Consider the following 26789-nt stretch of genomic DNA (forward strand, 5'->3'; position numbering starts at 1 on the left):
TCTTGAAACCAAGAACTCTTAAAGAACGGAAAGTTAAGAGGTGGGCGGACTACGCGATGTCGAAGTCCGTTTCCTCACCCGCTGCCGCTGTTACAGAAAGTGACGAGGAGGGTGATAACTCGACGTCCGTTACGGAAGTCATTAACCCCCAGAAGGAGCGCTCGCGCTCCTCGACGTCTGTCCCCGGCCCCAACGGGCTTGGCTCTCGCCCTGCTTATGGGGATGAACACCCCGGCGACAAGGACGCACACAGACCCCATAGGCCTAAGCACACAACCCACGGCTCTTCTTCGTCCGGGACGAAGGATCCACCAGCGCCGAAGGGGACGCAGGGCACTCCGGCGTCGACCTCAGACCGCAAGGGTCTGAAGCCCCACCCGCAAACGCAGCCGCGACCAGCGATTGGGCTTTTATCTAATACGGGCGCTACCCCAAAAACATCCGACGTAACGCTCCATAGAGCGGCCGTCGAAAAACAACGCGCAAAGCAGGCAACGCCGACTCCAGAACCCTCGACTGACGAACTCGTCGTCGAGAGTCTGGCGAGAATTGTTTCCGAGGACAAACGTAAGCGGACGACTAAACAGACGTCGAATACCGCACCCAAGGATATAGAAACGCTGAAAAAGCACAAGAGTAGCCAGGAACTGCCCCATCCATCTAAAGGCACTTCTGAACTACCGGAGGGCTTTTCTGAGGGCGACGGAAACCTTTCGTCGACGTTGTGGGAGCGTTCGAAGCGTTTTGAAGCCGAAAACACTGATTTCCCCCCTCTAGACTATTCAGGGGTTCCCCATGAGACCCTGGAAAGACTCCATTCTCGTATGGAAAAGATGGAGAGGTTTTTGGGTAGCCAAAACCCACCCCCACCCAAAAGACCAAGAGAATGGACCCAGGAGGACCCTAGGGTCAAGATTCCTAGGCTGTTTACCCCTTCTTCAGATGCTTATGACCTCACTGAAGAGGAGCAATACCTCCAGGAAGATGAGTGTTTAGGTGGAGAGGAAGAACTTGAGGAGGAGAGGTTTGAGGAAGACCCTTACACTAGCGCAGGGGCTTTGGAAGAAGATACAGCTGCCTCACAGCCCTGGCACTCCCCATCAGTGCAGCCTTGGCAATCCCCATCAGTGCACTCAGACCCTGATGTCTTTCATCCTTCTCCTCCCAAGGACTCACCTATTGGGAACACCTCCCCCATAGATGACCAGCCCTCACTTAATGCACTGTTGCGCAAGGCAGCAGCGCATTTTGAAATAGACACAGGGGAGACCCTTCCGGACATAGACTTTGTAGAAAAGGTTATTAAAGAAAAAGCCCCGGTCAGCCAGTCCATTCCGCTCCTGGCTTCTATAAAGAGAAGAATAGCTCCTTCCCTTTCCAATCCGGCCTTAGTCAGAGGGGTCAACCCTCGTATAGAAAAGCTCTTCAGCCCTTCGTCTTGGCAGTGGCAGCGGCCCACCTGCGCAGATTATCCATCCCGGTTTACCCGTACCTCGATGACTGGCTCATAACAGGGGATTCTTACGAAACATGCTTCTCCAATACCCAAAGGACCGTAGACCTTTTGTCCCAACTGGGCTTCTCCATCAACGAAAAGAAGTCCAGCTTAGACCCCAGCCAAATCAAACAATTCCTAGGGGCTCTAATTCGAACAAAGGACGGCCTCGTCTTCCCCTCCAACGAGAGGGTCCAAAACATGCTGTTTCAGATCCCCCAATATGTGGCAGGTCGAGAGGTGACGGTACGCAAAGCAATGCGCTTGCTAGGGATGATGGCATCATGTATTTATTTGGTACCTCACGCGCGCCTGCGCATGCGCCCAATGCAAGAGTGGCTCTACAGCCAGTGGTGTCAGGCCAGCGGACAATGGGACGATCTGGTGGTAGTCTCGCAGGCCTTGGTTCTCTCGCTACGGTGGTGGACAAAGGAAAACCTGTTATTAGGGAAAACTTTTGCCACACCCGCAGTGGAAGCTACTCTAACCACAGACTCATCCCTTACAGGATGGGGGGCTCACCTATCCCATCAGACTGCTCACGGAGTGTGGACTCCGAGCTTAGCATCCAAGCATATAAACCTGCTGGAACTATTAGCGGTGTTCAAAGCACTGAAAGCCTTTCAGGAACACTTACAAGGAAAGACAGTGATGGTCCTCACAGACAGCACCACAGCCATGCACTATCTCAACAAGCAAGGGGGCACTCACTCTCCAGGACTGTCCAAGCTGTCCCAGAATATATGGAAGTGGGCTCTCAAACACATGTTCCTACTATCACAACATGTACCAGGGGAACTCAATCTGCTAGCAGACAAACTCAGCAGAGACTTCCCCCTACCCAAAGAGTACGAATGGCAATTACACGAAAACATCATCTTAGACGTCTTCACGCAATGGGGTTTCCCGGAAATAGACCTGTTTGCAACCCTGGAGAACTCACAATGCCAAAGTTACGCCTCCAGGTACCCACAAAACCAGTCCAAGGGGAACGGTCTGTTGATTCAATGGTCAGGGAAATTTGTTTACGCCTTTCCCCCGACTCCCCTCCTCAAGAGCAGGTTACCATGATACTAGTAGCCCCAATGTGGGCCCGGCAGCCATGGTTCGCTCACTTGATGGAGATGTCCCTATCTCCCCCAATGAAACTTCCCTGCCCGTACAACATGCTGTCACAAGACAAGGGCAGGACACTGCATCCATGCCCTCAGACCATGAACTTAGCAGCCTGGCTCCTGAGATCATAGAATTTGGACATTTACATCTCCCTCAGAGATGTATGGACATCCTCAGGGAAGCCAGAAAACCTAATACTCGCCACTGCTACTCTAGCAAGTGGAAAAGATTTGTCATCTGGTGTAGAAGTAAGAATATCAACCCGGTTGACTGCTCTGCCAATGACATTATTCTGTACTTGACCCATTTACTGGATTCAGGTCTAGTGTTTAATTCCATTAAAGTCCACCTAGCGGCACTTTCTGCATACACCACTTCCCAACTTAAAGTGTCGTGGTGGAAGATACCAGTTATCAAAGCCTTTATGGAAGGGGTAAAAAGAATACACCCCCCCCGATAGCTAACCCAGCTCCCGGATGGGACTTAAACGTGGTACTTTCTAAACTCATGGGCACTCCTTTCGAACCCATGCTCAAGGCAACTCTTAAATACCTCACTCTTAAGACTGCTTTCCTAATAGCTATCACATCCATTAGGAGAGTAAGTGAACTACAGGCTCTTTCTGTACTAGACCCCTTCATTACAGTTCACAAAGATAAGGTGGTTCTTCGCACACACCCAAGGTTTGCACCAAAATTCATCTCGAAATTTCATGTAAACCAATCTATAGAACTACCAACGTTCTTTCAAAACCCTTCCAGCTTGGGAGAAAAAAGTCTGCATACACTAGATGTACGCAGAGCTGTCATGTTCTACATGGAAAGAACCAGATCACTGAGAAAGACTAATCAGTTCTTTGTCTCGGTGGCAGCAGGAAGAGAAGGAGATGCAGTCTCTAAGTCCACTATATCTAGATGGATTGTACAATGCATCACTCTCTGTTACACTCTTGCTAAGAGAGAACTACCCTTCAAGCCAAGAGCACATTCCACTCGAGGCACGGGGGCTTCCATAGCATTCATTGCAAATGTTCCCCTTGAGTCCATCTGCAAAGCGGCTACCTGGAGTTCTGTGCACACCTTTACAAAACACTACTGTCTAGATGCACACTCTAGATCTGACTCCCAGGTGGGACAGGCAGTATTAAGACATCTTTTCTCTACTGTTCCTTCTCATAACCCACCGCCAACTCCGGGTACTGCTCGCTAGTCTATGCACAGCATGTGATTCTAAGCAGATTAACAAACATCAGAAGACAATGCATTACTTACCGTAAAAGCATTTCTGATGGTTGTATCTGCTTAGATTCACATGCGCCCGCCCTTCCTCCCCGCTCGGATGGAAGGAACATAGACATCCTCTACTATATTTCTCTTTTCTGTACTCACTCACGTCTAGAAGGCTCCCTCAGGGCAGAAAAATACAAACAGAGGGACCTCGACGCGTGAGGGATTGTGGGTACAACGCACGTCACTATAGGGATAGTGTTACAGACACGCCTTGTCGACGTCCCCTTTTCGACTACGAAAAACAAAATGCAATACTCCGCAGGGACCACTGGATGTCGGACCTATGCACAGCATGTGAATCTAAGCAGATACAACCATCAGAAATGCTTTTACGGTAAGTAATGCATTGTCATTGTCCTTTCTCTCCCTAGGTATGAAGATGACCCACGAGCGGGTGGTGATGAAAAAGTCTATCGATCCCTGAGGACCTACTGGTGGTTAGTAGACTGTTCCAGAAACTGTGCCAAGTTCGTGAGTAGCGCTGCTTAATGTATTATAGTCTATGCAACCTGCTCACCTTGTGTTTTCTATTCCCTTTGCAGGTGCAGCTGGTTGGTATTAGCTGATGAGCGGTTTCCGAACTCCTGCAGGCTGCTGGAGATGAAGGTCCGTGTGGATGCTGCGCCGGAAGATGGCCCCGTGATGATTGAAGTTCGGGACAGGTAAGGATGCTAGGCGGCACCCGCGGAGGACTAGAGAAGACTGGTAAAATGAGCACGGCTGCTACAGAGTCGGAAGCAGTAGAAGAGCTTCTTCAAGCGATGGTGAGGCTGACTCGGGTAAGATGCGTGCGGCGGCTGCAGATGGTAGCAGATGGCAGTGCTTCTAGCGATAGTGTGGCTGATTCCAGGTAAGATGCCGGAGGGTTCCGGAGACTGAAGATGCACATGCTGAACCAGGTAAGAGTCTTCTGAACGGCGGTAAGCGTTACGCTGTTCTAGCAGACTAACGCGAAGCGCCAGCATGTGGGTGGGGCCGGTTTATAAAGCCTGGCCCCAGCCACTCCCCTTAGGCCCCGGCTTGACACTCCTCCTGTCTTCTGCACGTGCCTTCCCTGTATTGATAGGGCCCTGACCAGCCTAGAGGCACATGCTTTCTGCCTTCTGTGTGCAGAGCACACTTTGTAATGAGCTTGGTGCCATAGGCACCAAGACTGGGTCCATTGGGACCTTGCAGGTGGTGAAGTACTTGGTCCTTAACCGGTGGCCATGACAGTGACAGAGGAACTCCGAAGAGGACAACCTCTTCCCTTTGACTAGTGGGAACAACCAATCCCAAGGCTTACTTTAAGAGCCATCTCCTGAGGTGCTTTGCCTCTCCAGAGCTGCAGAACCCCAATACCAGGAGACCTCCGACCCAGTGCATCGTTGTGGAAAGGCCAAATCCGACCAAGCCTTTGCTGAGCTCCAGGTGAACCCTGAGACACAATCCGACCCTTCCAAGTCCCCTCAACAGACTTCAGGAACCAAAGAGGATTGTCCGGGAGAATTGCATCATTTGTTGTGCTGTAGAAAAGGCTTCCAAACCAGTGACCAGAGAAGTTCCTGAAAGCTGTGCCAGAGGTCCTCGCTCGAGACTGGTGCTGAGATCACGTCCATTGTCCTACCTTTCTGCATCGGACCAAGGAATCCAGAGGTCGGGTCCAGTGCTGCTACATCGGGTTGAATCCAGCCATGATCTTTTCGTCAAACCTAAGGTACTGTGGGGGAAAGGTATTGCTTACCTTGTTCCGAAAAGTCCCTCTAGAGCATTGGAGTGCATGTAGAGGTGTCCAGGGATGCCCCCTCCTACCTCTGACTCAAGCCGCTGCTTGTGTCCTTTTAGAGAGTCCTTTAACAGGGTCTCCAACGTTGGTTGTGTCCTCTTGCATTGTAGAGACTAGAAAATATCCACAAGAGTTTTCGTTGTTCTGCTGCTTGTCAAGACTTTGAGGCCTCTCTGAATTGCCTTTGACTAGGTTTGTGCTTTGGACCGTAAAAGACTTGCTGTGCAAAGAAACTGCCTTTAGAATCTTAAGCCTTGCTAGTAGAACACTAACCAACTATTTTCCTTCCTAAAAGTCACTATCTTATGTGTATGCAGAGTAAAAGTACTGTATTCCTGCTAAGATTTGTGAGTGCGCGTTAGTACCAATAATACGATACAATTGTCATTACAGTCAAAAGCTGTAACCATTGTAACTGTGAGCAACTACAAACTAATCAGTGGCCTTTGAAAAGTATCCTAAAGTAATCATATGGGTTTGTTTCAATGTGCTAAGTATTTAAGTGATTATTGTGTAAATATAATAAATATATATTTAATATACATGTGTTAAGTATTTCTTTGTTGTGCATTACGAACTAGGTTTAGTGTACTTACGTAGAGCTCACATCTTCCTCTTATGATAAGCCTGGCTGCTCTACCACTCTACCAAGGGTCCATGAGTAGTACAGATTGAAACTAAGGGTTGGGAGGGGAGGGATCTACAAACCATTGATTTAGTTTTGTGAAGGAAGTCCTACCTTCCAGAGGACTTTGGGAACACTCCCCTAACACTCTGGTATAAAGTCTTTTGTGGTTTAAGTTCCTGGGGCTTTCTAACTGCAGTCCTGTCCCATTTAGAGTAGTTTCCAGGGCAAGGCGAATCTTGGATAAGTCCTTCTATTTTCCTCAGATGTCGGTTACATCCTTCAGGAAACACCTGTGTGATTGAAATATCAGATTGGAGAAGAGAGCCACTGGTCGATCTGAATTACTTTTCTATTTTTAAGATCTCAAGCCCAACATACACTTAGATGCAGGCCATCAATGAGAGTTCTGTCGTCATTTAACCTAATTCCGGAGACAGTCATTATCTGTATAGCTGAGCTTCAAATAAATCCCATTTCCTTGAGAAGCTAAGGCATCATAGTTCCCATCTTGCTGCTGGGGTTTTTGAGTTGAAATCCCATATGGTCTCTAGGCCCAAAGCTGGTGGTTGATTCAGAAAAATAGCCTTTGTCTTTTTATACTTTATGTGGCATTACAGAACAACACTAACATTTCATTTGCTAAAAGCTATTAAGACACATCTTTAATGTCTCTGCATGTTTTTCAATGCAGCCTGTCATGCAGGGAATTATGTACAGTAAAAGGCCTTCAACAATGCAGCTTCAATTCCTTTTTCTGTCTTCAGCAGTGCTTTTCACTTCGGATTGAGCAGTGGTCCATTTTAACAAGTTTCAGAATGCTTTCTGTTAGTTGAAAATATTTATCTTGGGTCTTGTCACTTATATTTTTATTTTAGGTGACTGCAAACATTCCACATTTTGCTTGCATGTGTGTTTTTCAAATGCTGTGCGCATGCTGCAGCTTACTTGCTTCTTTTTAAGCTGGCATTTTTCTTTGTGTATGCTTATCTTCAGTGCAGATTGCCCTAAAATAGTTACTGTTTTTGTTGATTTAAAACCGGAAACAGTTCTGTGCATTATGAATTGATTATGTGACAGTCTGCTGCCATGTTAGTAATTGTTTGTTTAGTCACACTTAGCCATCAGTGTGACTTTAAGTTCCTGTTGCCATTATAAACCTGCTGTATTGACATGCAAATATTGTTTTCTTTTCCATATTCATTATTTGATTTAATACTTATAGTATATAAAACCTGTTACCTACATCGTCCTCTGGTAAAAAGTTACCTTTTATTTAAAAATTAACATAAAAGGGATCAAGTAAGATAAAACAATACTACTGAGGATGCATTCGAAATTGTTAATTTAATGTAGATGACTCACTAGACAAACATTGGACTAAGTGCATTTGTTGATTTAGTTGAATATACAGAAGTATAACAAACTGCACTCATCAGCTTTACGGTTATCGCTTTGAGTATTCTATGCCCTCTGGCCCTTCCTCCATATTTTTGGTTGATCCCTGAACTGGGACTGGAAAGAGCTAGAGTCATTACAAGCTGGTAATAGCTGCAGATGCAGCGTCATTGCTTAGTTGTAGTGACTACTTTTTTCTTTTTATAGGTGGGTAGTGATGTCACTAAAATGCTTCCCTGGTCGTTCAGGGTGAATAACCATAACAATGGCTATACAGCCAATTCATTGAGCAATTTAGCCATCTAATTCACTTCAATGTGTTTCATTATGTGCCTCATTCCTCTTTGCGTTCATGATGTTTTGACCATGTTATCAATTACTCAACACCAGTTGCAGACTTGATTCTTGCAGGGCCGTTGCATAGATTTTTGAAATAACTTCTCTTTTATCCTCTTGTTTATAGCATGAAAGACGAAGAGGAACAAATGTGCCCCATTTGTTTGTTAGGCATGCTGGATGAGGAGAGCCTAACGATTTGTGAAGAAGGCTGCAGGAACAAGTTGCACCATCATTGCATGTCCATCTGTATGTGACTTTATTCTGCATATTTGTGTTCATGAGCTTATATTTCAGCGCCAGAAAATGTAATTTAAATAACTTTCAATTTTCACTTGCAAGATATTGATTGTTTAAAATGGATAATTTCTACGTTAAACTGTGGAGGTGCAGTTTTTGTTGAAACTCTGTGCCAGCATGGAGTTTACTAAGCATATAGATTTATTTTCAAATTGAATTCAATACGTTCCACTCAAAGTGCTTAGAAGCAGTTTCATGCGGTGTCACATTGTCGTCTTCTGCTAGTACTGCTTTGTTCCCCTGCTCAGACAGTCTGGCTTACTCATACACTGTCACTGCAGCCATTCCACCTACACTACTTGCCAATGCTGCTCCTGCTTATCCCAACACCTTCAGAAAGGGCGGTTTGCCTGGATTGGTTGCGGGGATGCAGCAATGGCACCATTCTGATCTGAATATTCTCTCTAGGCAGTACTTTAACCTTTTCCTTCGACTGATCAACCCCAACGTTCCTGGTAACCCGCTTCCAGGTACTTTGGATCATATGACCACATGTCTTCATTTTAGACCTGTCTTCATTTTAGGCATGGGAGTAGTTTCTGGGGAACAGAGATGGCACAGCCTGGGACTTCTGAACTGTATGGCCTCCATCCCTTTCCTCTCCTTGTGGAAGCACCTTATCTGGTGAGACCCGGTATCAGATCTTTCAGAGGCTTCTAGGTTAGTAAAGGGTTCTTCACTTAAATCCACAAGTGAAGGTCATCTTCCCCATATGAGACTTTCCTCCCACTAATAAATACTATATTTTTGGTACGTTAAAGTTACCTGAAGGGCTAAAACTCATGGGATTTTCGGGAGCTTCTTTAATCTGCTCATTACTTTTACAAAAGGCATATGTGATCCAGTTCTAGGTATTACAATGCTCTTATGTCAGCTCCTTTGGTGTGGTTAAAAAAAGATATTCTCTACTATAAAACACTGTTTAAATCCTTTTTTCTCAGAGTAGAATTAATTCTTCTAACTGAAGTTGATATTTGTTCTGATCATCTTTTTAAATTCTGCAGAGCTCTTTCAGTGCCAGTAACGAAATGTAGCACCATCGAGCCACAGACCCACAGGACACAAAACACAGGCCAACTGGCCAGATGCTCACTGCCCGACCGGGCACGGGTCTATTAAATACAGTATGGACTGAATTGAACCGATCATCCACACCCAGCATGGCTGGATGCTAACCTATCCAGATCTGCCAATTGTGGCAACAGAAAACCAATAAACCTAGTCTTGATAAAGACCCTAGGAGGTCAAAACATGTTGGCTGACTACCTATATCACCAAATAAAGAATACAAAACCCACTGGAACCCAGAATTTGAATAATATTTCTTTGGGTACAAGGTATCCAGGTCCAACTACCTTTCAGCCACTACACGAGATGTGAGCAACACCCCCCCCTCCCCGTCCACATGACCTTGCTCCAGAATTATAACTGCATGCTAGAATTACGCCAGTGCTGCGCTACTTGATTCAGCACCTGGTGCTCAAACCCTTGTAACTCTTTCAATATTTGAGTAACTTCATCCGTATGACTTCTTTCCCTCTTGCCTTCATGGTGACCAGATCTACCTGTGGCAATTTTAGACACTGTATTGACTGGTCCTCTTACTAGCTTCTCAAGTGGGCCCATTCCCCATCAAGTCTCTTGGAAGGTGTTTTGCATGCCACTTAACTTGCATCATTTGCATACATTTTACCAATTGGTTTTCGACCATGGTACAGAAATGAATCCGCCAAGAAGGTTCAGAATAACTTGGCGTGCTGCATGGTGTGGACACATTTGCTCGTATTGCTGGATTCAGCAACGTCTGGCATGGTCACCTATTGGATACTGATGTCAATTCTTGTTGGGTTTATGTGGGTGATTGACTTTTTTGAGTTGGTTTCCTTCTTTCTGACTGGACATCGTCTTTTAGTTGAGTGTGTAACCGATTGTCACACCTTTCCCTCAACCTCAACCTCAAAGCAACAACGTTCATTCAAGTCTTCTGAATTCTGCATTTATCTTTGATACATCTCAAGTTCTTTTCTGCTGCACGTCACCTAAGCCTCATTATGAGCAAAAGTTAATGTCCCAAGCGATAATGACCCCTCTTGAGGTCTATAAGGCTATTGGCACATGCTAGTAGTATCAACAAATGTTTTGGTGGTGGAGTAAAACATTTTACTTTAGTAGAGTAAATGGACAAATGGAGTTTTATTTTATAGCATTTAAATAGCAAGGTTGTCTTCATAAAATAAGCATTTTAATTTCAAATTTGGTTGAACTGAAACAGGTTTAAAATGAGCATACCTCCAGTGTAATGTAAAATGTTTATTTGTGAGAAAATGAAAGCCTTTGCCATCTTTTTGCTTCTCTTTGGTACGTTAAATTGGATGTTGCAGTGACCAAATGGGTTCTCCTAAAGAGGAAGTGTTTTATGGAAAGACTATTCCTGGACATGCATTATTGTATCCCAGTCTGCTTTTGAAGACAATGTCAGAATGCAGCCAATGCCAGTAATTAGTGACTGTACTCGGAACATTGATTGGCTGAGCGGGGGTCGATAACCATCTCCATGAGCTAATTAACTTTAACGCACATATTGCTAAACTAGTACAGTCATGAACTTGCAATCTGCCACATTTAAAATGGAAGAAGGGCATTATATCTCTTGTATATGTGATTTTAGTCTAGTCTCCTAAGCTTTAGCTATTTTCATCCAGGATGGTGGTGATGCAACAATTCCCCTTGTTCTCCATGCTTAGTATCTGGCTCCACTAAAGGTTTATCCATGCTGCTTTAGAGTTATGTCTGGTTTGCAAATGAGCAAAAAACTATGCTTGCTGATTTTCTGGTTTCTTTCTTCCTTTTCAATATATTGTTTCCTTTTTTACTTTTCTTTGGGGGGGGGGTCACTTATTCTAGAAGCTTCGAGTCCCCCAATGCTTTTTGAGGTGCTGCGAGTGAGTCAGTGTCTGACCTTATCCTAAAGCCTTAATTTCACCATGCCCTATAGTTTTAATCTGGGAGTCTGTGATGATAGGGGAGCTAGGGAATCCTGGTCTCCCTTTGGATTTCAATGAGGACAACCGTCCCTAGTCATTGAGCATGATGGCACTATTCTCTGTGTCCCAGTCAAGCCCCAGGAGTACTCCTGGTCCCAGTCGAGCCCTGCGAGTACACCATCCATGTAACCCCCCTCTATAAGTGAGGACAACCCCTTTATATTTCAATGGTACCACCTCCCTTGTTCGCGCTAGGGGCAAGAATCCAGGCACTAAAACCAGTCGGACCTCGGGAGAGCCACATTCCTGTAATCCCTCCGTCATTATCGGTGCTTGATATTTGAAAGACCTCTCACTCGCCCAATGAAATCCTTTTGGAGAAACGCACACTATCGCCCTTTAGCAGCAATGCTTCCAAACCTCAACTTTGACACTTTAGCTTGTCCCTGTAACAGATATGTTACAGTGCTAGTGAGAAAGGGGATGCATTGTATCTTCCCAGCACTCCACATAAGGTAGGGGATACAAATATCCTTTCCTGCTTGGAAACTGTAGTTCTCACAAGGTTAGCCAGATAAAGTAAAATGGGAGCCCAACGGGCAACCCTGTAGCAATAAAAGGTATATACCAAAAAGGTGTCAAAGAGGATAACATTAAAAGGACACTACGTAGTCTTAAAAAATGACACCCATAAAAAGAGTAAAATTCTGTGTGTGGAATAAGGTTCTCACTCACTGAGGTATAGGGAAAAATAATCCACCAGTCCACCAAACGGTTCTGGTGGGTCTCACAAGTGAGGGAGATTTAGCACTAACTTAACATCTTACCTAGCAGGCTGCACAAGCCCAAACTCGCAGGAATAAGGATAACAAACAGGCACAAGAATTGCAGACCTCTTACACAGAAACATCAAACTAGGGAGGGGAGTGAACTAGGCTGGCCGCCACACAAACACTTGTATGAAATGGCAGCAAGCTAAATAGGCCACCAGGCCTTTTAAAGACCTGATTCCCCAGTTTTGAATTAAAAGGCATTAATACTAATGAGGATGCACAAAGCAAGCCTGACCGTCCCCGTAAATAATGAAGTCCATATCTGGCTAAGACACTATTAGAGAGGCTATGTCCAACCCTTCTGTGAAAAGGGAAGTATGAATGAAGGAGTGTGTTGAAGAGGAGTGGAGTGGCATGGATAAGGTGGAGAGCAGGTGGGCTTGCGGGACCTGAAAGATCCAGAGAGATGGGTATACCCAAGATTGTTGCAAAGAAAACAGTACACTATATGCTCACAGCAAAGTAGGCTGGCTACTATATCCCTTAAGATTTGAGCCTGGTACATATACCCCTGTGAATGAGTGGCCACTGTATCCATGGAAGGATTTCCATCAGTATGGGTGCTTTATCCCAGAGTTTGTGCTTAGCGCCTAGTACTGGACAGAGGTCAGTATCTCTATTAGATGGGAATCTCCTGATGCACTATAGTTTAATCTATGCTAACACCTTTTATAGTTTGTCCAGAGTCTAGAGTTCACCTTTGTCAGTGTTGATACCAGTGCTTCCTGTCTTCCCACCCCTACCATTGTCTTGTCCGATGTTCTGCCACTTCTAGCCTTCCTGCAATTGCCAGTGTAGAAAGGTAGACAATCAACAAAGCCTCAAGAACTCTGCTTCTATAGAAAAAGGAGGTACTTCTCAAATTGTTTTGAGAAGACCAGGAGCGTTCAGTATGATTGACTTTCTTTTGCCACAGACCTAGCTTCACAACAATGCTTCATTCCCAAGTGTCTACTCATTCTAGCCTGCTGTTAAGGTGGATTTTCTCAATCAACCCTGGGGGTGTTGATTTCTGAGAAGCCAACCTATTGTGAACAGGAAAGACCCTGAAGTCTAGCCAAATCCAGTCAAGGTAGGGTAGATGAGTGGTAAGGATTAGACCCAGGAGGTGTGCGAGAGTAGTCTAGCGCTACAAATGACACTCGCAGAGCACTAGAGTAATTATAGTTAGACAGAGTAGTCCAAAAATATACAATTATTGATTCGGCTTTGAATACACTTGAACAATGAAAGCCTGGGCTAAGCATAAGCACACAACTACCACCATATACATACATACATATAGGGGAGAAGGGTGGAGGTGGGGGTTCTCTATAGAACCGTTACACTTAACATTAGAGACATTTAAGTGTGATAAATCTGATACTCCTCACTGGGGGTGGCCGCTTCCAATGTGGCTAGGGAATGGTGCTGCTACCTGATCCTGACCCTGGGGGTGGCTACATGAGGAGGATCATATGGGAGGCGATAGCCTCCAGGAGGAGGGTTGGTGATATCCACGGCTGAGACCTGGTATCCCCCATTCCCCTTAAAGAATGAATCTCCCATTCAAAATACCTTAAAGGCCTAATGTGACTCTTTCCCTGCTCCCTCAACGGGGAGAGTGCTGGATTTCTATCAAACCAACTTGCAGTTGAACTCAAACAGTGACTTGTCCTCAGAGCATGTTAGGCCCATTCCTCCAATGTTTCTGTGCAGTTTAGTTAAAAGGAATGACTATACCCAGAATCACCTTAACACTGCGATGAGGAATGGAGGAATACAGAGCAGAAGCCACCCCTAGCACAGGCAATGCGCTAGTGGTTGGAAGTGTTCCACTGTGGCCGGGATGTTTAAAACAGGATCGTCAGAAAAAGAACTAAGAGAAGGATGTTGGAGCCAACCGGCTCCGATACCGACAAACGAAGGCTACGCGAAGAAAGATTCCATGCTGGAACACCAGAAGCAAGTGCACGCTCCTGGGCGTTCGCCAGTGAAAAGAAGCAGCAAGATATTGCCCGGAGACCGAAGAGAAGAGATGCCCAAGAGAAGCCCAGCTGGAACCACAGGAAGCAGTGAAGCCGAAAGCTGAGCAGGGTGAGGAGAGCCATCCGGCTGCTTCCATCAGAGAGCTGCGAGCAGAACAGAAAACACCACGAAGAGCCAGTGAGTCCACACTGGAGCAAAGGCAGTGGTTGAAGTGTATGAAAAGAAGTAGTGGAACTATGTTCCCTGCTGGCCTGGACTACTCCCCACAAACACCCCCACATGCAATACAAACCCCCAAACAAATGTGCCTGTATTTTAAAACGAAACCATTCCGCACCATTTTCTTTTTTAAATAAAAGCATAGGAACAGTGAAACTTGGAAAGTAGAAGAGCATCGCTCCAAAATGCTCCTGCGCCCTTCGACCACTGAGCAAAGAGGACACCGGGACCTATCGGCGAACACGCTGCATGTTAAAAGTAAACGGCCCAAAAAGGATAAAGAAAGGATTCCGTTTGTGAATACTGAAAGTGAGAGGGTGAAGATGCATTTACCAAAGGGAACCTTTGAAGCTTACCCCTTTGTACGAAGAATAAGAAATAGTAGCAAAATATTTACTGAACAATGTGAATTAGCCAAAATGGCTAATGTGATAAATTATCAAAACTGGACTTGCTGAAACAGACAATTACAAGTGTGTGAATACAAGAAGCCTTGGCAGGAGAGTACACCAGGCATTACAAGTGTGTGAATACAAGAATCCTTGGAAGGAGAGTACACCAAGCTCTGGCAGCAGAGTACACTATGCATCCTGACAACGCAAAGGCCAAAGATAATTGTACATGACTTTGGAGGTGATCAAGGAGAAAGACGAACTGTTATTTTCAAGAACTGTGTAGAAGAATCCCGGGGAAGGGAGACCCCTTTGGGATTAAGGAGCAATATCCTTGAAAGACTTTTTTTTCAAAAAAAATAAAAATGTTGTCATTTCTTTTTCCATTTGATCACTTTTCAAACCGACTTTATCCTTTTCACCTTAAGATTTATTTCCTTTGACTGTCAGGGTCAGAATAGTACTTTGGCCACAGGACGGTTTTGTGTTGGACATTCCGACACTGAAAGATTCTTAGTTTTGAGTTTAGGTAGGGAAATCCTCTAGTGCAGGGACAGCACGTCTTTTCCCAACCCCTTTTATTTATCAATGAAAGTCCTTAGCCAAAACAATGTCTAACTTGTGTCGGAGTTTCATTCCTGACTCGTCGCATTAGCAACAGTTAGTATAATAATAAGCAATTCTTTCAATAACTGTTTGACTTTGCAGTAAATTCAAAATTAGTAAACATAGGTAAGTATTCCAGTAGAATAAAATTGTAAAACATGAGCAATTCTAGAATTCGCTCCCTATCGCTCAGTAAATCCAGCCCTGATATGAAATGGGGCCTAGTTCCATAGAGTCACCAGTTCCACAAGTCATACTGTTCAGGTGCATTTACTTGCTGGACTGTGCAGTGCCAGTGGTAGAAGTTCAGTTAGGTATATCTCAATCCCACCACACTAGAGGGGTACCCTTGACCAGACCACCACTCGTAGGCGGGCTAGGTGAGGACTTTATGCCCATGCAACCCTTTGGTGGGAGTAGGGAACAGAAATAGATGGTATAATGTGCCCCCCTTATTCAGATGCTTCGTGGGACCCCGTTTAGGGTTCTTGTATCAATTGGGCCCACTTACTTCTGCAATGTTAGGTCAAGGGAGGTTGAGGGGCCGCAGGTACAGAGGTCAGTTTCAGCTTTGTAATTGGATCCGGCTCCAATACGGTTCTGAAGACTGCAGATAGGCACCCTTAGCATGACAAAGGAGCAAGCCCTGCACAACTTCTCCTCAGTGTAGGATGCTGAAACCGGGACAGACGTCTTGTTTCACAAGTTGAAGAACCACAAAGTTCCAAGGATGCACTTGGAATGGTGACTGCTGCAGTGACGTATTATGGGAGAGAGCTGGTCAGTCCACTGGATGGTCCAGGGACAATTCCAAAGACTTGGGCATATATCCTCAAAGGGGTTGGAACAGGTTTTTTGCACAAGTTTCGCAGGTTTTTCGCACAAGTCCACCATCAAAGCATCAACAAGGGGCTACTTGACGTGAGGACAGGAGCAGGGCTTCACTGGGACTGTGGTCGAGTCGATGCTGGTCAGCTGCAATGGTCGTCCATGGGTCTTCAGCAGGCTGCAGTTCTTTGTAGGGGTCTTGGCTCCAGCGATGAGCTGAAGAAAAACTTTGAGTCCTCCTTTTATCGAAGAATTGGACTGGACTCGCCACCAGATCCACAAATGGTAAGGATCTGCACCATTCAAACTGGCAGGGACTATCCAATCATATGACAGCCAATCACCAAACATTCTGCCTAGCAACAGACACACTGTTGCTCCGGTGTGGGCTGGGACCAGACAGTCCCAGCCCCCACATCAGGCCACAGACACAACCGCCACTTTGCCCTAGAATGAAGAGGCCTTGTCCAGGAAAGGGCTTTCCTTATGTCGATTCTGGACGCGCAGGGAGAAGGCCAGAGTACAAAATGGCTAAAGGGCAGGTGGAAATCACAGGGTGCTGCCCTTTTAGAGTATATAGTACGCTCTATGGCATTATGCAATAAAATTCTGAAATACACAAGTAAAAAGTCAAACGCAGGGTAATAAAAGATCCACTGCCACCCTCCCATCAAGGGCACATTGTAAATGTAACCACAAAGTTGTGGAAGGAAAAGGTATGTGTATACAAAGTATCCTAACCACATGTCGCCTTAAGGAGAAGGCAAGAAATGCACTAAGTGAGACTCTCCTAATGCTGATATTCTTGAGGACTGATCAGTTTCCCCACAAGAGTGAGTAAAAAGCTAGGGAAGCAAACCTGGGGTCTTTACTGGCCTCCATAAAGTCTGTTCATCAAGCAAACAATAGCAAAAAGATAGGGTGTCCCATAGAAGTCTATGGAAGGAAAGCAGCACTAGGGTCTCCCATTTAATAATACATTCACTCAGGGTCTGCGTAGGTCAGCAGTCCATTCACACCACATGGCTGCACCCAAAGCTTTTGGCGATCACCCCGTCAGGCTGGTACTAAAAATCTGCCAAACACACAGGCCCAGCCACACCGCATGTAGACTGGTACATCTAGTTGAATTTAAAATTAAAAAAAGGGTGTCTTTGTGCACTCAGGATAAGCCTATGTCCGTAAAGCTGCCGTTGTGGCCATGCCTTGTGGTCCACATAGGGGATGGCCAATAAATAAAAGGCCAGTAGCATACTGTGTACTCCTACCTCTGTACAACATACTTGTATGTAGGTAAGTGGAATCCTCCTGGGGGCAATATGGGGTGTTTTATACCCACCCTGCCCTTGTAGCAGTTTGCTTTAAGCGTGCAACACCCCAAAAAGGTTTGCAGGGGAACCTCACACGTAGGTCTTAAACTTAGAGTGTGGGGGTGGTTACGTGTTCAGATAAGCAAACACAGCACTCTTAATTTAAGCTAGGCAGAATGTTTAAAAATACAGCAATATTTATTGGGCCTTGAACAAACTGTTATCTATGAAAATCACAGGTAAACTAAGTACCGCACATACATGATTAGCATATGTACATCCACCTGGGGGTGCTCTTGCTAAAGAGCACCAACGCTTACCTTTTCAAACAGTGAGATCAGTTGATATAACTCTGTCATTTAGTAAAGCAAGTGAAGAAAACTGAGGTAAGGAATAAACCAGTTACAAATAAGGTAAGTCATCTTGTGGAGCCTAGTGCCCTGAAAGTTAAAAGTCCCAAAGTTACCAATTTCTAGGGAGCAATGTGTCTCTTAAGAAGGCTGACTGAGTGTTGGAAAAGCAAACATGTAGGTGTAACTGTTCCAAGTAGTGAAGAACAAAAATAGCAAAGTGCTTTTAGGGTTCCACTCACAGTCCCACCACCCTACGGGAAGCACTGAGAGGTGAACCTTGGTCAGAACTCCACCAGTCACAACCAGGCAAGAGAGGGGTATTGGTTAGGACTTTGCTCCTGTTAACCACTATGGTAGGAAGAGTGGTAGAAACAGGTATGTAAACTTACCCCATGTGCTCTGATTCCATCAAAAACCACTCCTGGGGCTTCTGAATCCACTGGGTCCCCACCTACTTTGTGCCTTGGTTCAGTTGGAAGGGGGTGGGGTTTAGGGGTCGCTTTTGACGTTGGGAGTTACGTCTGGTTAGTCTGCGGTTCCATGCCTTGACAACCATGGCACGATGAAGAGACCACCAAGATGCAGACTACCTTGGCAGACCCCATGACACGATGCAGGCAGGATACACTGTGCTCAGGTGGCAGAAGACTGTCCTTGTGGCAGAGACAACAGCTGGTCCTCCAATGCTACTCTTTGTGCTGCAGAGATGAAACTGCAGGGGGGTCTCAAGAAAATAAGTACCTGGGCCCAAATATTTTCTAGCACGCTTGTGACACTGCTAGCAGGCAGTTCCCCACCATTGCTGCCGCCACCACAGCTGCTCCCCACAGTGTCAACATATTTGGGGTTAAACTACAGCTCGCACCTGCTCATTGGGGGTGATGGATGCTGTGGCTACCATTAATTCATAATCGATCTGAGACAATAAGTGCTGAGGCTCAAAAATAAGTGCTGGGGCTGAGACTGGCAAACATCCCCACACATTAAGCACTGGTCTGCGGAGTACCAAGCCAGTACTTTGGACAGCGATCGATCATCCAAGTAGGCTAGACTGTAGGGTTCACAACACAGGGTAGTCGTGAGGCCCCTCCAAAGGCTTGCAATAGCAGGATCCTCAAGCAGGTGCCCAGACTGGTTGTTCCCACCAGTCCAGTGGTGGAAGCATCGATGAAGGCCTTCAGGCGAAGGCGCAGGGCCTTGCCAGGACTGTTCCTGAAGACCATGCTGCTTGGCAGCAATGACTATCACTGTGTCTTTGATGGGTCTTGACTGCAATGATGATTTGAAGAATGGCTGCAGGAGTCCTCATTTTACACTAAATTAGAGCTGGAGTCCACACCTAGCCCACCAAATGTAATCTATGCCTTTCAAACTGGCAGGTGCTGTCCAATCATGGACAGACTCTGGCCACCACGTCTGCCCAGCAACAGACGCACACTGACGAGAATGTACCAGCCTTGACATCAGGCCACAACCACACATCCGCTTTACTTGGGAAGTAAAAGATTTGGCCAGGAAAGGGTTTCCTTTCTTTGTAATTTTTGTATAAAACAAATAAGGAATTAATGAATGAGGGTCACATTTCCAGCACACTAAAAGTCATAAGGATTGATCAGTGCCCCCGAAATAGATATGTTAGGCAAGGTAAGTGGAGCAAAAATGTTTTACTCACCTTGGAAAGCCAGGGCAGGTTCAAAACTAACGCAAACATAAGAGGGTTCAATAGATGTCGATGGAGGGAAAACCGCAAAAAGTAAAACATCTTTCCTAACACCGAGGAATCCAGTAAAATGTTCAGGTGACCCAGTTATGCAGACAAAACCCCCCATAAGTGGAATTCTGCCCTACCAGTTAACTGTCCTTCTAGAAGTTTAAATATAAATGTTGCGATAAACGGTAGGAGATTTGTGCCCCCTTTTACTCAGCTGGTGGCAATCGAAGATGTTTAAAAGTGTAACAATGGTCTTGCCCTTTTTAGATTTGAAAACTTTCTGAACATTGTATGAGAATGCAGTTTTCTGCAAAAATATGCGTCACATTTGAAATGAAGTGTTTGCATACAGTAACATATATTGCTGATATTCACAATGATACATTTCTTTTTAATTGTAAGTAGATATTGACGATTGACGAAGGTTTTGTGCAATAAACTGGATTTCAGATGTTCAAGTTGTCCCCTTAATACAAAAAAACCTATTAACCAGACCAAATGACTCCTAGTATCCTTATGTGCGTATTTTCATATATTGCTTTGTATCTCAGCATTAATATTTTCGCCTCTGTGTGTGAATATAATGAATACCTAAATTAACACGATCTGGCTAAATAATGTATCTTGGTCTTGTCTGTTGAATGTACTTGTATGAACCTGTGAATTTTTATGATTTTAGGGGCAGAGGAATGCAGAAGAAACAAAGAACCTTTGATCTGTCCTCTTTGTAGATCGAAGTGGCGATCTCATGATTTCTACAGGTGTGTTATCACTGGTTTAGGAATTTAATCCAAACTCCCGCTCTTCCCTCCCCATCTCCCATTTCCATCCCAGCCTGCCCACATCTAGTACTGGCATATGGGTTGGGGGTTTGCCTAGCATCTTCTGTAAAGGCTTATTACATGAAAATAGATTTTTAACTTGGGTTTCAGCAGATCCGTACGTTGGTCTAGAGTGCCAACATAATTTCTGTAAGGAACCATTTGGCTGCTGAGATGTTTATAATCGTGCAACTCTCATTGGCACAATAGCTCAGACTTTGGACAGGGGAATTAGTAAGAAAAATAGCTGAAGATGCAAATTGTATCTGCTAGTAGGTGAAACGTCCTTACGAATTTATTTACAAAACTGTTGGGTGTGTTTTAAAAAGTGTACTATGTGCTTGACCTTTCTATAAGTGTGAACGTTAACTACAAGTCTAGTTCCTCAATTGTAGTTCTTGGCCGTGCACTTACAAAACCCTTTCCTGTTTTCCTTGTAGCATGTCTCAGACTTTACATTTGACAAGCCTTACAGGGTTTGACAGAGCAAGATGAAATACTGGAGGCATTTGAAAGGTTTCACCCATTTCATTTTTTAAAGTTGTAAACTAGATGCGACTCCTTTCGAGAATAAAGTACCATCTTTGAAAGATTGACTTGCAAGGAAAATTATTTGCTGAATTGCATTAAATACTCTTTTACTGGAAATTAACTCTGGTTGTTTTTCATTGGCAGTCATGACTTGCCCAGCCCAATGGATTCTCCTTCCACTGTCCGCTCTGCACAACAGCAAACACTCCAACAGCCTGGATCACCAAGAAGATCCCATGATAGTAACTTTAATTTAACGAACTTTGGGGTGCAGCAGATCCCCTCAGCGTACAAGGACTTGGCTGAGCCTTGGATTAAGGTACTTCAAGGTTCTGAGAAGAACACATTTACATTCCAGTGATGATTTTGGTTATTTGTCATCTTGATTTTCTTTGTCCCATTGTTATACAATTTACTGTAAAGACATGTCTCAAGACCGGCTGCACAATATGCAATAGTTGTGGTGTTTCTACTTTTTAATTGTTGTCCCTGGATCTGGTCAGAAGGCACATTAACTTTTCGTTTACCGCATTTGCAAATTGTTAATTTGTTGATGGCATTGATTCCAGAATACTAATGCAGAACAATCTACACAAATTGTACAGCTCCATATTTCATGAATGAATGTGCCTTGAACTCCACTGACTTACATACAGCACAACCCCTAATAATAAGTCTGCTTTTGTACAGATGGAAATGTCTAGTCTTCCCCAAAACTAATGGAGAGCTTGTTTCCTCCTAAACATGCATGCATTGGTGTTCGCATTTTTGGCGTAAGTGCTGGCTTTTTGTACATTCTTGGATTACTACCTGTAATTTAAGAATGCAAAGTATTAAGTGGTTTTTATTCAACAAAACACGTTGGAAGAATGTTTGTTTTTCTGATAAACATTTCACATCCATTTCACAAGACCACACCATCAGCCCCCTGTATAGCCCATGTTGCCCCACCCTTCAAGATTCTGCTTGCTTTTGTCTGCAGTGCTAAGCACAATTGGAAGTACATGCATTTCGTGCAAGTGTCACATTCTCAGGACTGGGAAAGTAGTGCTAATAGTATGGCAATCTCAGGAGACTGGGTCAGGGAAATTAAACCATGCAACATACTGACTCTAGAGCATACTTGTACCACCTAGCGAGATTCAGCGGACAATTACATTGGTGGATTTTCCTCATGAGGCATATCTGCTTTTCCTACCCAAGAGGTTTTGGCTTTTGCTTTCTGCCACTTAAGGCACCATTTTATGCGTCCGACAATCAAATATTGCATCTTAGAGGAATATGCAAATAGAACATTCTGCTCTACCTACCCCCCAGTGTCCTTTAGGTGTTTCTGTTAACCTATGAAGTGACCTTTTTCGAAAGTAATATTAAACTGTATAAGTCTGTGGCAACGATAACTTAGTAAAACCTACCCTGTGTGAGAGAAGGGATATTTCTGGACTTTCAAATAGAGAGTTGGAATAAGAGCCAACTCTCATACATGTGAAGTAGTTCTTAAGCGACAAGCTGTTAAGTATGTCTCTTTGATAGCGTGCTTTCAGATAAATCTCAAGTATTGTCCATCAAGGAGACTTTACACTCTGCCTATGGCACCTTCCGATACATGGACTTTCCCATTAGCAATTGTTAATATAGATGTTCAGAATCAACCCTGTGGACACATGAGGCCACCCTATTCTGGTGAACTGGAAAAGACACTAACTTCTAGTCAAACTATCAAGGTACTGATACTGAGTAGTAAGGTGTACACCTAGAAAAGAGTGGTGTTGAAGGTTTCAGTTAAGTACACATAGAGCACACTTAATTCAAGCTAGGCCAAATGTCTACAAATATTGTAATGTTTATTAGACCTTGAACAAACTTGTATCAATGAAAACAATGATAAGCAAACTACCACACACTCTATTAAACTATGTAGCTCCATCTTGTGGTGCTCTTGTCCAACTCTGTACTTCAAACAGTTAAATCAGTTGATAGAACGCTGTAATGTAGTAAAGCAAGTGAAGAAAACAAAGCCAAATAATTGAAGTAATGGAAAAACACAATTGCACTGCTTATACAAATAAGGTCCTATACCTAACACATACTCCCCTTGCTAAAAAGCAAAGTTCTTTAGGGGGTGGTCCTCTCACAATCCCATCACTTTGGGCAAAGCCGGGGGTGGGGGAGTTCGGGGTGGAGGAGTGTTAGTTAAAACTCCACTGATCATGACCAGGCAAGGGAGGAGCAGTAGGTTTAGGAATTTGACCTGTTCAACCCTACGGAAGTAGGCTGGTAAAAACAGGTATGTCAATTCAACCCTGTACTTTGATTCTGTCAGAAACCACTTCAGATGTTTCTGAATTAGTTGGGCTCACTTAATTTGTGTCTTGCTTCCATTCGAGGGACTCTAGGGGGTCCATGGGGCAGAGGTCATTTTCAGTGTCGTGATTTAGGTTTAGCAAGATGGTTCCTGAGGCTGACAGCTCGGCAACCCTGGCACAATGAAACACCACCACAATGTTTACTACTTCAGGAGACCACCTGCCCACGATGCAGGTGGGTAACTGATGAACCCTGCGATTGGGTGCCGTAAGACTACCTTTGTGGCGCAGATAAAAAAGCAGGTCCTGCAATGCCTCTCTTCATGCTGAAGAGCTGCAGGGTAAGGCCTCTTGCCTCACAATCCAGTTCGAACTGGGAGGCTGGTGTCCTGAAAGGACTGCTAACCCCCCAAGTTTGAATGTTGCACGTTTGTTTGATTGACTAGGTTCCTGCATAAAAGTCTGATCCTGGAAGCTGAAGAGGTAGTTGACAACTGGACCTGAATCTAAAGAGGAAGACCACGCAGCTGAGATGATTTCCAGCAACGAGAGCCTGCTGTTACCCTTCCTTCCCGGCGCTCTATGGACTCCGAAAACGATGACCCAGAGCCTGGTGAGATCCACTAGAGTGAAGAAGACCTGCATTTAGAGTGATCCCACATCCTGCTGCGACCTTGCAGGGCTGCAATGCCCTGGGATCTCAATCCATCATGCTGTGCATGGTCTTCTGAATGAAGCTGAAAATTTGGTGGCATCCTGCTGGGCCTCCAGAGACGTGATTCCAGTCCTTTAAGTACCCTCAACAGAGTGCTGAACTAGATTAGCGACACAAATCCAATCAGCGATAATCAGCCGTCTTCTGGCTTCTGAAAAGGGTGCCAAAACTACAGAGCCGCATCCAGCCATGAAGAAACTCTTAGCCTGGGGCCTCCCCCGTTGATCCTTGCTGCAAATTCCCTTCCAAAGCCCTGTCTTCCGTCTTCATGACAAAGGAATCCATTGACCGTTTTTTTGGCTGCAGATCGTGAAGTCTTCCTGCTGCAACTCTACTTCTGTGCTGAGGTACTGTGTTGGCTGGGGTATTTACGTACCATAAGTCTGTGTGTTTTCTGTAAAGCGTTTGGGGTGGTTTTTGTGATTGGGAGACCACTCACCCAGGCTCACTGCTGGAATCCTCCTAGGGTGTCTTCTCAGAAGTCACTGTACCCTAACTCCAAAGTGAACTACTTGTTTGAACAGTCTTCCACAGGAACACTGACTTTGCCTGCTACTGAACCCGATGTCACTCTGCCTACAGCTGGCACCTAGACCACTAGGGTCCCTCTTCTGCCTCTGAGAGAACTTTTGCAATAGACTAGGGAAGGACTGGATAAGAAAAGGATTCTTCCTTGAAAAATATACCAAGTGTTTAATAGTGTACTTTCCTACGAAATACTGAGTTTGAAACTCGAACAGTTAGCAGTTGCAAAAGTTCTTATTTGCCTTGAATGTGTGGTGTGCAATTGTGAACATTATATTTGTTATTTTACTCATCTGTGAATTTGTGAATTTGTGGTGCCTATTCCCAAAAGTTCACCACCTGGGTCTTAATTCCCCCTGACCTGCTGTATAGCCTGTATAAACTAACTCTGCCTTGGGTTTTACCTACCTAGAATAACATTGAGTCATTCATAAAATGTTACATTGGGGTTTGCTTTCCCTGGTCTGTTTTATACAGATGCTAAAACAGTCTTAGGTTTATACCTACCTGTAAGTTGCTGATGGCTCCTTTAAAAAGTATATGGGGTTTACTTGCCTTGGGCCATCCTGAAATAAATTAGTAAATTCTTGCTTACCTTAGTCTGTGTTCCACTGAGCTGAACAGCAAATGCACTTTTATGACACACAAAGGTCTTACTCACCTAGTATAACTGTGTGTTATCCTGAATGTGGTTATAGGTTTCTACTGTTCCCTGATTGAATGTTCCACTATTCAGAAAAGTATACTTGCAGATTGGTTTACTAAGTGATTCTTTAAATGAGTGTCACTGCACAACTGCTAGGGTCGTCTACCCTTGTATTACTGAAAGTAATCAGAAAGTAACTTATAGATTTACTTCCCATGAATAGGTGTGTCCCATACGGAATGTGTTTGAAAAGTCTGACTTGCTTAGAATAACTGTTAGTATCCTGAACAAGGTTTATGCTTTGGTCTGAGTACCTTCAAGCATTGTGTTCTGTTTTTATGATGTGTTTATGATTCTATGACCAAGTACTTACCCCCCAAGATGTATCTTGTCCTAACTTGTATTTATAATAAACCTTTATTTTGTATAATACTTCTGGTTGTCAGTGCTTGTTGAACCCTTGGTATAATACAAGTTCTTTGTACTTTCCTACAGCCCTCTCTCCCTACTAAGATGAGCCTGGCTGCTCTGTCTATGCTACCATATACTCTGGTGGTACAGCCTTCTTCTAAGATTGGGGTCTTGTACTGTCTCAGTTCAATGGTTTGGTAAGTCCTTAGTTGGACATCAGTAAAACTGTTCTAACAGTACTTTACAAAATCCACATAAAAAATGTAAAGCCATAGGTCGGGGCCTTTCGACGCCCAGCCTATACCTGACTAATACCTGGTGCCAACCCATGGTATAAATATGTTTAGGGAGAAGGAAGAATCCTTAAGTAGCTGAACACAATAACAGAACCTGAACAGGACCCACAAATGCCTAGGCATGGATTTGTTGCAAATTTCTCACTGTTGGGTAAGATTTTCATATAAATGATGCCTCCTGACCTTTGTCAAGCCCCAAACATGTTGCTGGACTGGTAGATTATTTCTCCCTATACCTCGCTTTTTCCACACTCCGTCTTTTACTCTTTTCATTGGTGTAATTTTTAAGACTCTCCATAGTGCCTTTTTAACTTTATCCTCTTTGACAACTTTTGGCAAATGCTGCCTATTGTTGCTGGGTTGCCCTTAGGGCTCCCTTTTTTTTTTTGTTTCCAAATATATTTTTATTGATTTTATACACACTCATATAACTTGTGGCATATGAGTTGAGAGTGCTTATAAATGTGTGTAATAAACAGAAAGAACATAAACAACAGGTAAGAGAAATGTTCGTGGGGAAGGCCAGGAGGGGGGAGGTGCGAAGATAGTAGCTCTCAGTTGGGTGAAGGTGAGCAGGGGGATTGTTCATGCTTCGGGCTCGTGGAGGGGGTGGAAGTAGGGTTCCACAGAGGCCTGGACTTTAATTGTTTTGTCTCTGGGCTCTCGAGCAGAGGAGAAACTTCCCCGGTCAACACCTCTGTTGTGCCCCTCCACCCTTCTTTTTCAGTCGGCTTTATCCATCCATCGTAGAGCGGGTGGTTGTCGGGCCAGGCCTGGGAATTTCTGAGTATAGTCCAGAAAAGGGGCCCGGGTCTGGAAGAATTTGTCTCTATTCCCAAACCGGAGGGCAGTTATTTTTTCCGCTGCAATTATGTCCCAGCATTTCGTCCACCACATTTGTACTGCTGGGCCCTCTGGGTTTTTCCAAAGCCTAGCCACAGAAATCTTTGCAGCCGTCAGCAGGTGGGCGCACAGTTCAGCTCTGTGCCCTGATAGCGGGAATTGGCCCT

General features: G+C 44.6%; 1 protein-coding gene across 2 annotated transcripts in view; it reads left to right on the top strand.

Annotated features, from left to right (window-relative positions):
- Positions 1–26789, top strand: part of MAP3K1 (mitogen-activated protein kinase kinase kinase 1) — a 752184-nt gene that overhangs the window by 344443 nt on the left and 380952 nt on the right. For both annotated transcript variants that reach the window (XM_069627298.1, XM_069627297.1), the window contains exons 7-9: positions 8152–8273; positions 20208–20289; positions 21025–21199. In XM_069627298.1, coding sequence (XP_069483399.1) covers positions 8152–8273; positions 20208–20289; positions 21025–21199 — 379 coding nt within the window. The remainder of the gene's footprint in view (positions 1–8151; positions 8274–20207; positions 20290–21024; positions 21200–26789) is intronic.

Source organism: Ambystoma mexicanum, chromosome 6p (assembly GCF_040938575.1).
Source record: "Ambystoma mexicanum isolate Mex_15411 chromosome 6p, UKY_AmexF1_1, whole genome shotgun sequence".
Lineage (NCBI taxonomy): Eukaryota > Metazoa > Chordata > Amphibia > Caudata > Ambystomatidae > Ambystoma > Ambystoma mexicanum.